The 16,506-nt window shown below is 41.7% G+C and overlaps 1 protein-coding gene across 1 annotated transcript in view; it reads right to left on the bottom strand.

Annotated features, from left to right (window-relative positions):
• Positions 1–16,506, bottom strand: part of LOC120995543 (S-adenosyl-L-methionine-dependent tRNA 4-demethylwyosine synthase TYW1-like) — a 244,696-nt gene that overhangs the window by 112,572 nt on the left and 115,618 nt on the right. Inside the window, exons 12-13 of the mRNA XM_040424815.1 lie at positions 8,171–8,348; positions 6,228–6,363 (exon numbers count right to left, since the gene is read on the bottom strand). Coding sequence (XP_040280749.1) covers positions 6,228–6,363; positions 8,171–8,348 — 314 coding nt within the window. The remainder of the gene's footprint in view (positions 1–6,227; positions 6,364–8,170; positions 8,349–16,506) is intronic.

Below are 16,506 nucleotides of genomic sequence, written 5' to 3'. Positions count from 1 at the left end.
CACTAAGTGATTGACAGGGGGCGATCAAGGGGTTAATTTGGATGATGGGGGTGATGGATGGTGATCAGGGGCTAAGGGCAGTGTTTGGTGTGTACTCACAGTGATGTCTGCTTCTCTGCTGGATCCAACCGACGAAAAGGACCAGCAGAGGAGCAGAGAAGCCATATAACAGATCATATTTACTAATATGATCTGTTATCTGGCTTGTGATTTGATTTTTTAAAAATCAGCAACCTGCCAGCGACGATCATTGGCTGGCAGGTTGCTGATGAAATACTCCTCGAACTTTTGCCGGCCCGCGATGCGCATGCGCGGGCCGGCTGTGACCGAAATCTCGCGTCTCGCGAGAGGACGCGCCGGCGCGTCCAGGAGGAATTAAACAACCACCTCCAGGACGCGTCTGTGCGTACAGCGGTCCGGAGGTGGTTAACTGCTACAAGAGGACATAGTTTGAAATTAGAGGGGCAAAGGTTTAAAAGTAATATCAGGAAGTATTACTTTACTGAGAGAGTAGTGGATGCATGGAATAGCCTTCCTGCAGAAGTGGCAGCTGCAAATACAGTGAAGGAGTTTAAGCATGCATGGGATAGGCATAAGGCCATCCTTCATATAAGATAGGGCCAGCGGCTATTCATAGTATTCAGTATATTGGGCAGACTAGATGGGCCAAATGGTTCTTATCTGACCACACATTCTATGTTTCTATGTAAGGCTCTATAGATTTACTAAACTGTGGCAGCACAAAACATGGATGGAAATACATTATTGTAGAGTAGGCCATGCACTAGAAATTTTAGACAGGCAAAATATTTAGACCATTTTCAGACTCTTTCTACAGCTTGTTAGAATGGCAGACATCGATCAAAGGTAGATATCTGTGGATTGAAGATATGTCATAATGAATTTTCCTATCGTTGTCTGGCTCCATCCTTGGTGATACGTAGGAAGCACAGCCATCATTTGGCAAGAATCACTTGGCATCAATAGAAGCCCAGACCAGGCCGCAGATCAAGATGGGTAGACAAGATAAGAACATTGTAAGCCGAGTCTGGATGAGTAAGCATGCGATTTATCATATGATTTATGAAAGGAGAGCGTTTTTGACCAGTTGAAAAAATATTTAACACTTTACGAATGCCAAAGGCTCCTTTCCTAGATTTTTTAGAGTTGAGTTTAAGTTACTGTATTGACTCGAGTCAATGTAATTCTCCTGTAATTCAACAACTGCTATGAACTAAATGCCGAGCTTAGATTCCATGTGATAGAACCTGTCTCCTTGACACTACAAGATCTATTATATAGAAGCAGGATAGGACAGGGCTAATATGAAGGCTCCTAACTGTCCTGGTGACTTCTACGCCCTGGTTTACTGTTTTCTGGGCAAGGACTAGTAGACAACGGGCCAGAGGCAAAAGAACTGTGAATACTGAAAACGCTACTAAATCAATGAAATGGTTAACTCTCTTAGGCCCCTTGCAGACGAGCGAGTATCCCGCGCGGGTGCAATGCGTGTATGCCAACGCATTGCGCCCGCACGGAATCGGGACCCATTCATTTCAATGGGGCTGCGTACATGTGCACTGGTTTTCACGCATCACTTGAGCGTTGCGTGAAAATCGCAGCATGTTCTATACTCTGCACGCAATGCTGGCCCCATAGAAGTGAATGGAGCTGCGTGAAAATCGCATCCGCAAGCAAGTGCGGATGCGATGTGTTTTTCACGGATGGTTGCTCAGAGATGTTGTTTGAATATATTCAGTTTATCACGCACGTGAAAAACGCATTAAATCGCATTGCACCCACACAATACAGACTGAACGCGAACGCAGGCAAAACTGAATGACTTTGCTTGCAAAATCGTGCATTTTTCACTGAATGCATTCGCAACACATGCGGACCTAATCCAGACAGGGTCGTCTGCAAGGGGCCTTAATGGGGAATCTAAACAATCGAGTTGGGACACCCCCTTCAACCAAGAACATTCTCACTTGCATAAAAAAAAGAACAGACACGTTACAATTTATTTTTTCTCTTTTTGGCACATTGCGTCTCTCCATCTCCTAATAAATGTGTCTTTCAAGTAGTTAAATCAATGTCTCGGGGAAGATAAAGTTAGACGGTGTCAGACAGCCACACAAATGATGATGCATTTTGGAGCAGATGTCGCTGAGGAAATTGGCCTCCTTATGTTCATATCATCTCATAATAAGCCATGCACCTGCTCAGGCAATTGACCACTTCTCCACTTTCTGCTCATTTGGATAATGGTAACAGCAATGAAAATAAAGAAGAACACCTCTAATTAGCTTGCTCATTTAGAGTTACTTAAGCCAATTTGGAAGTGTAGCGCAGCACTGACAGCTGGAATAAACTGTGCAAAATTGCTGAATATTCCAAAAGTTTTTGGGGAGACAATGGCAGATGCAGAGTACAAACGTGCCACATTTTACTCAGTTCTCCTCTAGGACTATTCTGGCAGATCTGCTTGTAATAAGTGGGACATACGTAATATTCTGATGCCACAGACCAGTCAGTTCTACGACGTGAGCAACAAAAGGTCAAGCTTTCTGGCCCTTCCTAGACAGACGGATGTGACAGACTAAAAACAGAAATGCTGATTAATCAGAAATGAAACATGAATTTGCCATCAGAATATAGGTGTACCTTCTAGCCATAGTAAAGTGCACCAAACAGATTGCGGCTATTGTGCAGATTAAGCATGTACACAATCACTGGCATTGTTAAAGGGATTGTCTCAAGAATAAATATTCGTTTAATGCGAGAGATCAGGCAAAAAAGGGAAAAAGTTTCCGATTAGAACCATTGTGCAGATATCGCTGTTACACACTTGTTATGTCGCCCCCTGCTGTTCTTTTGATGTGAACATACACGAAACAAGCTGTTTGTCCCAGCTACATTACAGCAATAATAAAACGCATATAAGGCTTCATCTTCAATATAATGTACAGTTTTGGAGTGCTGACTGTAAAAGAGATAGAAAAGAACCATGGGGTGTGCAAAGGCGGGCAGACTAAATTACTGGCTTGAAAAGGAGAGCCTTTAACCCCTTCCACCAGTATGCATTTGAAGCCTTAGTGACAAAGCAATTTTATTTTCAATTTTGTCATCATCGCATTATAATCACTAGCTGTATCGGGGCTGTCTTTTGGGGGACAAGTTGAAGGTTTTTTTTAACTCTTAACTGTTTCGATGCATGGTCGCTATTTACTGCGGCATCTAGTGGGTTAAACAACCCGGATCGGTGCTTCTGTTGATCCAAGCCATGCCCCTGCCCAGGAGACCTGTGCAGCACTTATAAAGCTCGTTAATGACCACCGTAAAAATAGGTACTGGTAGTCATAAAGGGGTTAATCTGGACCGAGGAACACTCACTCCCGATAAATGCCCTGTGTAAATAAGCTGCCGATCATTAGTCAAATCAAGAAAAATACTAGTTTGTCAGATGATCAGTCATTTATATACAACACAAAATCCGAATTTGGGAGCAGCTCATCATTCTGTAACAGATGTGCTGCCAACAAATAATGATGGGGATGAAAGATCATAGCAGAAATGACTGCTGCATGTAACCCAAGTCATGCAAGCAATGCAATAAGAGACACATGCTTCATTTCCAATCGTCGCCATGTGTTTCGGCTCATGTAAAAGCATAGGTAGAAGTGAAAGGATAGAAAAATTAGGCTTGTTCCTCTTCGGAGGCAGATGTTTGAAGCTGTAGACTGTGCATGCCATTGAGATCCAAGGGGATATCGGAAATGGACACATTGAGCACTCTTGCCAACAGCCAATCTGTACCGCTGAAAATACTTTTGTGCCACTTTTTCAGCCAAGTTGCTGCTCACAATGCTCCTCCCAACTGACCTTTCTAGCTGGATACAAGGTACAAAACCAAAACTCTGGTTCTGGCAGTAGAATAAGTGGAGCTTCTGGCACCCCTTACGAAGCAAAGTACATCGCATCAACAAGAGTTCTTCACTTGTGAGCGGCTGTCCCCACTGCTGAAGTGCCCCCTGCTGCTTGCTTGACAGGTCCGGACATTTCAGTGGAGGGGGAGCGTCTTCAGCAGCAGCTCATTGCAGGTGAAGAACACTTGTTCATGAGGCACAATGATTCGGTCATCAATACCTTCCACAATCAGAAATTTAAGGCTAGAGGGCTTAGATCTGGTTATCATATCAAAGGGCAAAATCTTTTGAATGATACCAGCCTCAATATTGTAAATCAAATTTGTGGGGCACGGTATGAAAACGTTTAAGATGGTGGCCACACACATTAAAGTTAATCAAAATGGCCTATTTCAACCAAAACAAAATGTTTGATGGTTGAAACTGAACGAACGATGATACATAATCTCTTGCAAAGAAGTCAGCCGTGTTTAATATTTTCATCCGTTAGTCGAAATAAAAATCTTTCATTCAAACTAAGATGGTTTATGAACGAAAGAGCTTTCTTTGAAAGAATGTCCCCAGAAATATATTTTGTCCATTGCCCTCGTTTCACTGAAAGTGTACAGTATAAGTGGTTTGAACAACAAGATGTTTGTTCGTTCAAGTGCTGTTCAACCATCAACCAATTTGTATCTGATATGTATAGCCACCGTTAGTGTGTGTATGTCAGTGGCGGACCGGCTATAGACCCTAAAAGGCCACCGAGCCTTCCTCAATACATCCAAACAGGTAACTAATGATCGGACGGTCACCTCTTGACTCTTTAATACAACTGAATTGCCATCCTGAAGCAACTGGAGTAGGACGACAGAATGTGGCAGCTGGCACTGGCCACCACAGAGGGCAGTTACTTGGGAAGTATTTTGTGCTGCACTGTGGTATTTGGTTCTGCTGGGACAGTATATTGTGCTGCACTGTGGTATTTGGCTCTGAAGGGGTGGTATTATGTGCTGACCCTACCTACCTTGTGTTGGCCCTGCCTTCTGTCAAATTGGACCTGCCTACAACATGGGGCCATTAAGATTTTTTCCAGGGCCACTTTAAGTTCCCAGTCCACTCTTGGTGTATGTGTATGGCCACCTGTAATGTGTGTGTGTACACACCAGGGACGGGTGGGAGAGGGAATTTGTAAGCGACAAAGTGAACTGTAAAAACAGGCCAATAATTCACATGTACAACAAAGTAGTTGACTGAAGCACCTTGCTAATGCAGACAGACAACCCACCTAGCCTAGCCATTACTCACAAGAGAAGGAGCGGGGGAAAGGATTAGTGTTACATATGATTACAGGATCAGGGTACAATACAGAATAGGGTTGAGATATAACAGGATGGTTGTGAAGAAAGACTGTCTGCACTGAAAGTTAGAGCGCTCATATAGGGAGCATGTGTCCTGGTATCGGACACCTTTGAGTCCAACCTTTTAACACAAGCATGGGTCAAATGAGGTCCGGTCACCTCCGCTGACATGTCTGTTTTATTAACTACTTGCAGTCCTCTTAAGAATTCTTGAGCATATATTCCTATCACTATGTTGATCCTTTCCTACATTATTCCTACCAGATGGTAATGAATGGACAGCAGTCCATTAGGGGTGCCCCTGCAGTCTGCCACTATCCAATAAGTGTTGCCAGTGGCAAACAGTACAGGGACACACCGCCAACTGGTAAAACCCAGCTGGATCTTTGTTGCAGGCAGCTGGCAAATCATTCACATAACTTCCAGCCCAAATCAACCACCCACTTCCAAACAGAGCAGCTGACGGCAAGCCCAGGCCTGGAAGGATAGAGGAGCAAGGCAGTGCCGGGTCTGATAACAGCACTGTCCAAACAGGAGGAGAACCGGACTTGAGGGGGGATAACAAAATGAACATGATTTCTATTTTACTTTATACTGTGCTACAACACAACAGAATAAAAAGAGAATAAAAAATATTTATGACCGCTAAATATGCCCTTTTTCTAACTCAACTATAACCTACTCAATATGATATTATTGACGCACATAATTACCAATAGTTATCGATGATAAAGCCAATTAACGTGTGCAGGACGAGAACACATTTCTTTTTACGAAAAATCTAATACCAGACAGATTGACAGGAGAGTGTGATCTGAACATCTGGTCTATTTAGCTTTTGCTTTAAAATACAGCCATATAACTAAGGTTACATACACAGATGCCAAGACGAGCAAGAAAACAGCTACTTACGGTACATTTGTGTCAAGTAGGACCCTGTTAATAAAATCCCATATTTTACCTTATCTGCCAAAGCCGTCAAGCTGTCAAGAAACCTTTGCCAAAAATCCTTAAAGAGTGGGCGATCAATTTTCTTAAGGCTGTCCTTAGTACTCGCATCCACACTCACATATAACTGTGTGACTGGCTCCAGAGACCTGAGTTACAAAATAGTGAAATAATCAAGATTACTAGGAATTCAATAACCCATTGTAAGGATTAAATATCTTAAACTGCATTCATACATACATAGCCAAGATCTCATCCGTTCAGGAAATTACTGCTTTGTAGATATGTTTAATAGATACCTTGAATTACAAAGCCATGCATTTACTAAAACGCAGTCTACTTCATAACACACATACTTCACCAATAAAAAAAATGAAAAACATCCCCTTGCTCAGATCAAGAAGACCTTGATACAAAGTCTGCAAGGTGGAAGGAGAGCATAATGCAATTTCTGTATTCATCGTGTTTCCTAATGGCCACACTATACACAAACGGATTTACTTTACACCGTCAGCATAACCGTAATAAGGAATGCAACATTTAATCGAGGAAAAATGGACACCAATTTGTCTGAAACTCATCTCTGCAGCTCACAGGAATCTGCGGAGTAATGAAAGGCATTCTTCAAATGATTGAATATTTTGTTGTTGAACTTTGATCTACAAATTTAAGGGATGTTTTATTAAATGGAATTATGAGAAGAAATACCCTAAATAAAGCAAGCCTTTTTCTAAGGCTACTTTCACACTAGCGTTTCGGGGCTCCGCTTGTGAGCTCCATTTGAAGGGGCTCACAAGCGGCCCCGAACGCATCCGTACTGCCCTAATGCATTCTGAGAGGATGCGGATCTGCTCAGAATGCCTCAGTCTGCCAGCGTTCAGCCTCCGCTCCGCTCAGCAAGCGGACACCTGAACACTGCTTGCAGCGTTCGGGTGTCCGCCTGGCCGTGCGGAGGCAAACTGATCCGTCCAGACTTACAATGTAAGTCAATGGGGACGGATCCGTTTGAAGATGACACAATATGGCTCAATTTTCAAACAGATCCGCCCCCATTGACTTTCAATGTAAAGTCTGGACGGATCCGTCTGAACTACTTTCACACTTAGAATTTTTTTCTAAGCTATAATGCAGACGGATCCGTTCTGAGCGGATCCGTCTGTGCAGACAGCAGACGGATCCACTCTGAACGCAAGTGTGAAAGTAGCCCAAGTCAGTATTAGGCAACTTTCACTCTTGCGTTTTTGCCTGATCTGGAAGGGATCTGGTTGTATTATCTTTAAAATAGCCAAGACGGATCCGTCATGAACTCCATTGAAAGTCAATGGGGGACGGATCAGTTTTCTATTGTGTCAGAGTAAACGGATCCATCACTATTGACTTGCATTGTGGGTCATGCCGGATCCGTTTTGCTCCGCATCCCATGACGGAAAGAAAACTGCAGCTTGCTGCGGTTTGCTCTCCGGTATCGGAACGCAACCAAACTGAACGCTTTTTGGAGCATTCTGTTCGGTTACGTTTTGACCCTATTGACAATGAATGGGGAAAAAACTGAAGAGTTTTTCTCCGGTATTGAGATCCTATGACGTATCTCAATACCGCAAAATAGAAACACTAGTGTGAAAGTAGCCTAAAAGTCATTGAAAAGCAGGATGTGCAAGTCATTTCAGCAGTTGTGATGTAGCTGGCAAATTTTACATGTTAAAAGTGGACATAGAAAAAAAGGGCTTACATGTAGTGCACCAGCATATAGTATCACAATGAAAGCATTTCAGATTATTAATCCTCCCCAGATATCGGCTGATTAAAGAGATCTAACCCACAGTTCTTTGTAGAGAATTTAGGAACAGGGTGGTTCATTGAAAAGAGACCAGAACCCTGAAGAAACATCCCCATTCCAGAATCCAATATTGCACAGCAGAGACCTCATGTAAATCCACTGGCTGAATAGCTCAGTACCTTATTTCTTCTGGGAATTGAGCATTTGTAACCAGAAAACTAGAGATTTCCTTGTGATGAAGTAATTTTAGAAATCTGTTGATCTCAGGATACATAATTGGTTCTCCCACTAAAGACAAGGCACAGTGCTTAATGGCCATGCCTTCCTCAAACCGATCAGCCTTCACACCAGGTACTCCTGCAGGAAGAGGAAGAGAAAACTTAAAACAAAAAAATGTGTTCTTATATTTAATGACAAATGACAGGCTTTCAGATTCTATTCATTTCAGATTCATTTTCAAAGGGACAGAGTTGCAATATCGAGCACAGACATGGCCTCCTCAAACAGCTTGTCAGGCGGTGCTGGACCCCCAGTGGTCTGATATTGAAGATCTATCCCGAGTATAGTACATCAATATAAAAATTTCTGAAAACCCCCTAATTATGCTGGAGCATTAGAGGAAGAAAGCATAAATGACAGTGACTAAAGGGGCACAGGAGGCCTGGAAAAGCTAACAGTCATAAACAGAAGTGCCCTATCTGAGTAAAAATAAGCAGTTCCCTCCATCTTGCCAGTTCTTCCTTTATTTTTGTATTACTTTACATAGTCAAAGTAATATATCAGACCCCAGTGTTCCAGATAGCAACCAAAATGGTTGCCAATGCGACTTAGAATTTGCAAATGTTGGGACACCAGGATGGGGAGGTTGTGTTGACAAGGTGGGGAGGTTGAGAAAATTGAGAACTCTAACATGTCTGTGTAACAAACTCTGCAGAGACAAGACGCTGCCGAATAAATGTCATGGAGGTCTGGGTCAAATGGAGGAGTCTACACACCCCTGTTAAAAAGTGTCAAGATAAATCATTTCAGAACATTTTCCACCTTTAATGTGACCTATAAACTGTACCACTCAATTGGAAAAAAACTGAAATCTTTTAGGTGGAGGGAAGAAAACAAAAAAACTAAAATAATGTGCACACCCTCTTATAACTGGGTATGTAGCTGTGTTCAGAATTAAGCAATCACATTCAAAATCATGTTAAATAGTTGTCAGCATACACCTGCCATCATTTAAAGTGCCTCTGATTAACCCCAAATAAAGTTCAGCTGCTCTACTTGGTCTTAGTTGCATCCTACAGCAAAAGCCATGGTCCACAGAGAGCTTCCAAAGCATCAGAGGGATCTCATTGTTAAAAGGTATCAGTCAGGAGAATGGTACAAAAGAATTTCCAAGGCATTAGATATACCATGGAACACAGTGAAGACAGTCATCATTAAGTGGAGAAAATACAAACAATAGATGGCGGAGGTGCAGTAGACATCGCTTATCTAGACTTCAGTAAGGCTTTCGATACTGTCCCACACAGAAGGCTTATCAATAAATTGCAGTCTTTGGGCTTGGACTCCCATATTGTTGAATGGATAAGGCAGTGGCTGAGGGACAGGCAACAGAGGGTTTTAGTCAATGGAGTATATTCAGACCAAGGTCTTGTTACCAGTGGGGTACCTCTGGGAACTGTTCTGGGACCCATATTGTTTAATATCTTTATCAGCGAAATTGTAGAAGGCCTCGATGGTAAGATGTGTCTTTTTGCTGATGACACAAAGATTTGTAACAGGGTTGATGTTCCTGGAGGAATACACCAAATGGAAAAGGACTTAGGAAAACTAGAGGAATGGTCAAAAATCTGGCAACTAAAATTTAATGTGGATAAGTGCAAAATAATGCACCTGGGGCGTAAAAACCCAAGAGCAGAATATAAAATCAGTGATACAGTCCTAACCTCAGTATCTGAGGAAAGTGATTTAGGGGTCATTATTTCAGAAGACTTAAAAGGTAGGCAGACAATGTCATAGAGCCGCAGGAAATGCTAGCAGAATGCTTGGGTGTATAGGGAGAGGCATTACCAGTAGAAAGAGGGAGGTGCTCATGCCGCTCTACAGAGCACTAGTGAGACCTCATTTGGAGTATTGTGCTCAGTACTGGAGACCATATCTCCAGAAGGATATTGATACTTTGGAGAGAGTTCAGAGAAGAGCTACTAAACTGGTACATGGATTGCAGGATAAAACTTACCAGGAAAGATTAAAAGGACCTTAACATGTATAGCTTGGAAGAAAGACGAGACAGAGGGGATATGATAGAAACTTTTAAACACAAAGGGAATCAACAAGGTAAAAGAGGAGAGAATATTTAAAAGAAGAAAAACTGCTACAAGAGGACATAGTTTTAAATTAGAGGGGCAAAGGTTTAAAAGTAATATCAGGAAGTATTACTTTACTGAGAGAGTAGTGGATGCATGGAATAGCCTTCCTGCAGAAGTGGTAGCTGCAAATACAGTGAAGGAGTTTAAGCATGCATGAGATAGGCATAAGGCCATCCTTCATATAAGATAGGGCCAGGGGCTATTCATAGTATTCAATATATTGGGCAGACTAGATGGGCCAAATGGTTCTTATCTGCCGACACATTCTATGTTTCTATATGGCACAACAGTGACATTACCAAGAACTGGACGTCCCTCCAAAATTGATGAAAAGAAGAGAAGAGAACTGGTCTGGAAGGCTACCAAGAGGCCTACAGCAACATTAAAAGGAGCTGCAGGAATATCTGGCAAGTACTGGCTGTGTGGTACATGTGACAACAATCTCCCGTATTCTTCATATGTCTGGGCTATGGGGTAGAGTGGCAAGACGAAAGCCTTTTCTTACGAAGAAAAACATCCAAGCCAGACTACATTTTGGAAACACATCTGAAGTCTCCCAAAAGCATGTGGGAAAAGGTGTTATGGTCTGATAAAACCAAAAAAGGTTGAACCTTTTGGCCATAATTCCAAAAGATATGTTTGGTGCAAAAACAACACTGCACATCACCAAAAGAACACCATACCCACAGTGAAGCATGGTGGTGGCAGCATCATGCTTTGGGGCGGTTTTTCTTCAGCTGGAACTGGGGCCTTAGTTAAGCTAGAGGGAATTATGAACAGTTCCAAATACCAGTCAATATTGGCACAAAACCTTCAGGCTTCTGCTAGAAAGCATCTTTCAGCATGACAACGACCCAAAGCATACATCCAAATCAACAAAGGAATGGTTCACCAGAAGAAGATTAAAGTTTTGGAATGGCCCAGCCAGAGCCCAGACCTGAATCCGATTGAAAATCTGTGGGGTGATCTGAAGAGGGCTGTGCACAGGAGATGCCCTCGCAATCTGACAGATTTGGAGTGTTTTTGCAAAGAAGAGTGGGCAAATCTTGCCAAGTCAAAATGTGCCATGCTGATACTCATACCCAAAAAGGCTGAGTGCTGTAATAAAATCAAAAGGTGCTTTAACAAAAGGATTAGTTTAAGGGTGTGCACACTTATGCAACCATATTTTTGTTATATATTTTTTCTTCCCTCTACCTAAAAGATTTCAGTTTGTTTTTCAATTGAGTGGTACAGATTATAGGTCACATTAAAAGGTGGAAAAAGTTCTGAAATGATTTATCTTTGTCTCATTTTTTTACATCACAGAAATCTGACATTTTAAACAGGGGTGTGTAGACTTCTTATATCCACTGTGTGTGGTGCTGTATTCTCCTGTATGTTTCGTAGTGCTAGCAGGCAGTATGCTGTAAACAGAGCTGGCTCACTACTGTGATCTGCGTCTCATCTCCTCAGAGTCTTTTTTTAATTACAGTCCCTGACAAGTCTTGTCGCTTGTGTACAAATTGACCTGAAGTGCCGCTAAAATATATTTCTAATCAAGATTTGGTTACAAGAAATGGGTCATTTTAATCCCAACAGCTTTTGTAATAATGTTTCAGTGTAAAACAAAACAGACAAAAAGTATTCTAATATTCACAGCTTGGTAAATTTAGCCCATTGAGTCAACTTTTGCCAAGACATAAGTGTTGTCGCCTTGTCATATGAGCTTCACCTGTGACTAATAATGGATCAATTAGGTCTCAGGTGTGTATAAAAAGAACCCCAGTACACTAGACCTTCACATCAACTGCAACTAGACCTCTGCAAACATGCCTAAGATTCACCCGGAGACTAAAGTGTTGATTATCAAGAGGCTGAAAACCAGATCCACTGCTGATGTGGCAGACACCTTCAATGTGTCGCAGCGTCAAGTTCAGAGAATAAAAAAAAGATTTGAAGAGACTGGAGACATTTTGGACAAGGCCAGGTCAGGCCGACCCCGCAAGACAACTGCTCGAGAGGACCGTTTGTTGGCTCGAAAATCCAAGGCCAGCCCATTTTCCATTGCAGCAGAGCTCCACAAGACCTGGTCACCTGAAGTCCCTGTGTCAACCAGAACAGTTTGTAGGATTCTGTCTCGAAATGGCCTCCATGGTCGACGAATCAGTGCCTATAAGCCAGCACTAAACAAAAGACAATTGAAAAACCGTGTGGCATTTGCCAAGGCCCACAGCCTACTAGAAGGATGGACGCTGGAAAAGTGGCAGAAGGTGGATTTTTCTGATGAATTTCCTGTTGAATTACACCACAGTCGCCGCAAATCTTGCAGGAGACCTACTGGAACCCACATGGAGCTGAGATTTACCCAGAAAACAGTGAAGTTTGGTGGAGGCAAAATCATGGTCTGGGGTTACATCCAGTATGGGGGTGTGCGAGGGATCTGCAGGGTGGAAGGCAACATCAATAGTCTAAAATACCAAGAAATCTTAGCTACCTCTTATATTCCCAACCATAAAAAAGGCCAAATTCTGCAGCAGGATGGTGCTCCATCGCATACTTCCATCTCCACATCAAAGTTCCTTAAGGCGAAGATCAAGATGCTCCAGGATTGGCCAGCCCAGTCACCAGACATGAACATCATTGAGCATATGTGGTGTAGGATGAAAGAGGAAGCATGGAAGACGAAATCAAAGAAGATTGATGAACTCTGGGAGGCATGCAAGACTGTTTTCTTTGCTATTCCCGATTACTTCATCAATAAATTGTATAAATCCTTGCCAAACCGCATGGATGCTGTCCTTCAAGCTCATGGAAGTCATACAAGATATTAAATTTGGATCTCACAGCACCACTAAATTTGCTGACATTTTTGGATTTGCAGTAAAGTTGTTCAATTTCTGTATAGGCAACAAAACTTTTGTCTCGCCAAAATTGGACCTTTCTGTCTTGATTAAATTATAAATCTTTTTTCAGTGAAACTAATTTATTTCAGTGAATTAAACATCATTTGGGAGGGCTTTAGCTTTTCATATGAGCTATTTCTAACACCAATTGGTTAATTAAAAGTCAGGTTAGGAGTTTCTACAAAATAGAGGAGCGACAAGACTTTTGTCAGGGACTATATAATTGTATGCATTTTAAATTTGGCGACTAATAATTTGATTTGGCTCCTATATTTTTCAGTATAGGTATTTTAGTCTGAAGCACTGGACCCATATTCCTAGACAAACCATATCTCCAAATAAACCAATGTGTCCACTGCCAATCCCGAGTGATGTATCCTTTCCACATATCTTCCAAGTTCAGAAAACCATTTCACACTTCCCCTTATAATCTTAAGCCCTTAAAACAATCCAAATTCTGTCATTACTTTCAAAATCTTTTTATTAGAGAGTTATCACAATAATTACCATACAGTAATCCACAAGAAAGACTGATCTTCAACTCCTATTCCTGTTACCTATTCTATTACTCTAACTCCATAGAGTCTCTCACAAAATTTGCCAAGTGTTTAATAGCGAGATTGAGCAACAAGGCTGACAAAGGACACCCCTGTCAAAAAGAATGTCACATAAGCAATATTATATTGGACTTCCAGATCTATGCCCCAAGTCTCTTATACACAGATGAAGTGAAACAGACTCTTGCCCTTACAGCTATTCTGTCTATTACTGCAAATAGCCAAGACCAGATGACATTATTGAAGGTCTTTTCTGCATCCACAGTGGCCAAGATTTTACTCTAAGGCTACTTTCACACTAGCGTTTTTACTGGATCTGGTAGGGTTCAGCAAAAACGCCTCCATTACTGATAATACAACCGTCTGCATCCATTATGAACGGATCCGGTTGTATTATCTTTAACATTGCCAAGATGGATCTGTCATGAGCTCCACTGAAAGTCAATGGGGGACATGACGGATCAGTCTTGCTCCGTGTCACAGGACGGAAAGCAAACTACAACATGCTGCGGTTTGCTCTCCGGTATGAGAACGGAACGGAATGCATTTTGGAGCATTCCGTTCAGTTTTGTCCCCATTGACAATGAATGAGGACAAAACTGAAGCTTTTTTCCCCTGGTATTGAGCCCGTATGACGGATCTCAATACCGGAAAACTTAAACGCTAGTGTGAAAGTAGCCTGAGTGTTCTGAGCTCAAGTCAACCTTCCATATTATTAACATCCACTCTGCCCTTTACAAATCCTGTTTAGTTATGGGGAAAAAAAAATTGGTATTTCTGTCGCAATTATTATTTCGTCCAGTATCTTTGACAAGTATTCTTTCAACTTAAATTTCTTACTTTAGATCTTCACATTCTGGAGCATGTATTCTTAGGACTATGTTGTGCCATTCCAGTATGATTCCTGCTAGAAATTTACAAAGGTACTGCTGGGTGTTATCAGTTGTGGGTGGGTCTGACTCTGTCCAATCACCTGAACTTGTAACACTCAACTATACGTATACCATTCAAATTCGATCATATGTTGCAAGAAAGGGAGAGGCGCTCATAGTGTAGTACGTTTTTTTGATCGATTGGTGAAAAATAAAAATAGTTAAGCTCACCTTTCCGTGTTATGCGTATGCAGGCACAACACTCGTATAGGCAGGTAGTCGGTGTTGCCGGTATCATTCAGTCCTCGATTGTGGAGTTGCCAGTCCTCCGGAGGAGTGATATAGTAGACAATGGAGAGATGTGGACAAATTGAGTCCACAAATTTCGATACTTCCTAGCGGAAAAACACAACCTCAGTGGATTGAAGACTATTCCTTTTATTGAAATATAGGCGACAATGCGTTTCATTTGAACCGTGCCCCCTGGTGCAGAGGGCATCATACAAACTTGAAAAGGGAGCGTGTCAGCTCCGAAACGCGTTGTCACCTATTTTTTTAAAAAAATGAATCGTCTTCAACCCACTCATTCAACTTCATGGAATGGCACAATGTAGTGTCAAAAAGCGTAGAGTCAAAACATTGGATGCTCCAGAATTGTTATTACATGTGGACTGCAAGTAGATACAACAGACAAGTCTGGAGACGTGAAAGGTCCCCTTTAAGTGTGCCAACACATTTATCCTCTAGCAAACACACTGACACAATAACCAACAGGTTGAGCAAATTTTAGGTGCTGCATTTATTTTACAGAGCTCGACTTGGTTTTCTTTCCATAAACCTCTCTATCGTGGTGAAAGTTATATTTCGTGCACACCAGATTTTAATGGATAGTCGATCCGATAATTCCCTATGCTAATCCCCCATCACCCCAGTTCCAACACCAGATTCCACCAGATGGTCTCTGCCTCCAGGTCTCTCTTAACGCACTCAGTGGCTGCAGCAGTGACCCACCTTATCCAGTGACTGGATGAGCAGCCATTTCTTGTGCGTCAAGAGACGCCAGAAAGCAGATTCATGCAAAGGCATGGTAAGCGTTGAAACTAGAGCAGCAGAGGAATAGTGAGGAGCATATCCCTTTATTGTATAATTCTGAGCCTAAACAACTATCATCTGGACAACCCCTCTAATTATTTACCACGGGAGCAGTAAAATGGAATCCAAAACAAGTAGAATAGAAAACTCTGTTACAGGATCCTCTTGCAAAAAATAAATGGTGAGTCTAAATGACAGATTATGGTGGCGAAGTCAATCAAGATCAAGGCAAACAAGTCAATCTAGACAATTTTTAGTTCCTTAATACTGCAAAATATGATCCTTTACTCTACTCTTGATGTGTGACAAAGTGAATTGTGTAATGCACATGAAGATCCATATTCTAATGCAATATTATACTTAACCATGACATTTCAATTCTTGATGACTAAATAGCAAATAGAAACCATAAATGAAAGAATGGATCAAAAAATGTTAAATTGAAGCTTGAACAACATTGTTATTCTGCATCATCAAGGCAAACACTCATATCCACGCGTTGTGTATAAAGCAGATTTGATATCAGAAAATCCACTGCATAGTACAGTGCCAGCAAAGCACATGTAATTCTAATAATATTCTGCTCCAACTGAAAGGCAGTGTACATTTCCAAATCTGCAGCATGTCGATTGTTAAAGGGGTTGGCCACTTTCTGGTTACCGTTGCCCATTGTGTTTATAAGATGATTATATGGTACTTACTAATATATTTGATTCTGAACTTTGAACCTGCACTCCCGGAAT

The sequence above is a fragment of the Bufo bufo genome, chromosome 3 (assembly GCF_905171765.1).
Source record: "Bufo bufo chromosome 3, aBufBuf1.1, whole genome shotgun sequence".
Classification (NCBI taxonomy): Eukaryota; Metazoa; Chordata; class Amphibia; order Anura; family Bufonidae; genus Bufo; species Bufo bufo.
Note: the sequence above shows the minus strand (reverse complement) of the source record. Positions and strands in the feature narration are given on the sequence as shown.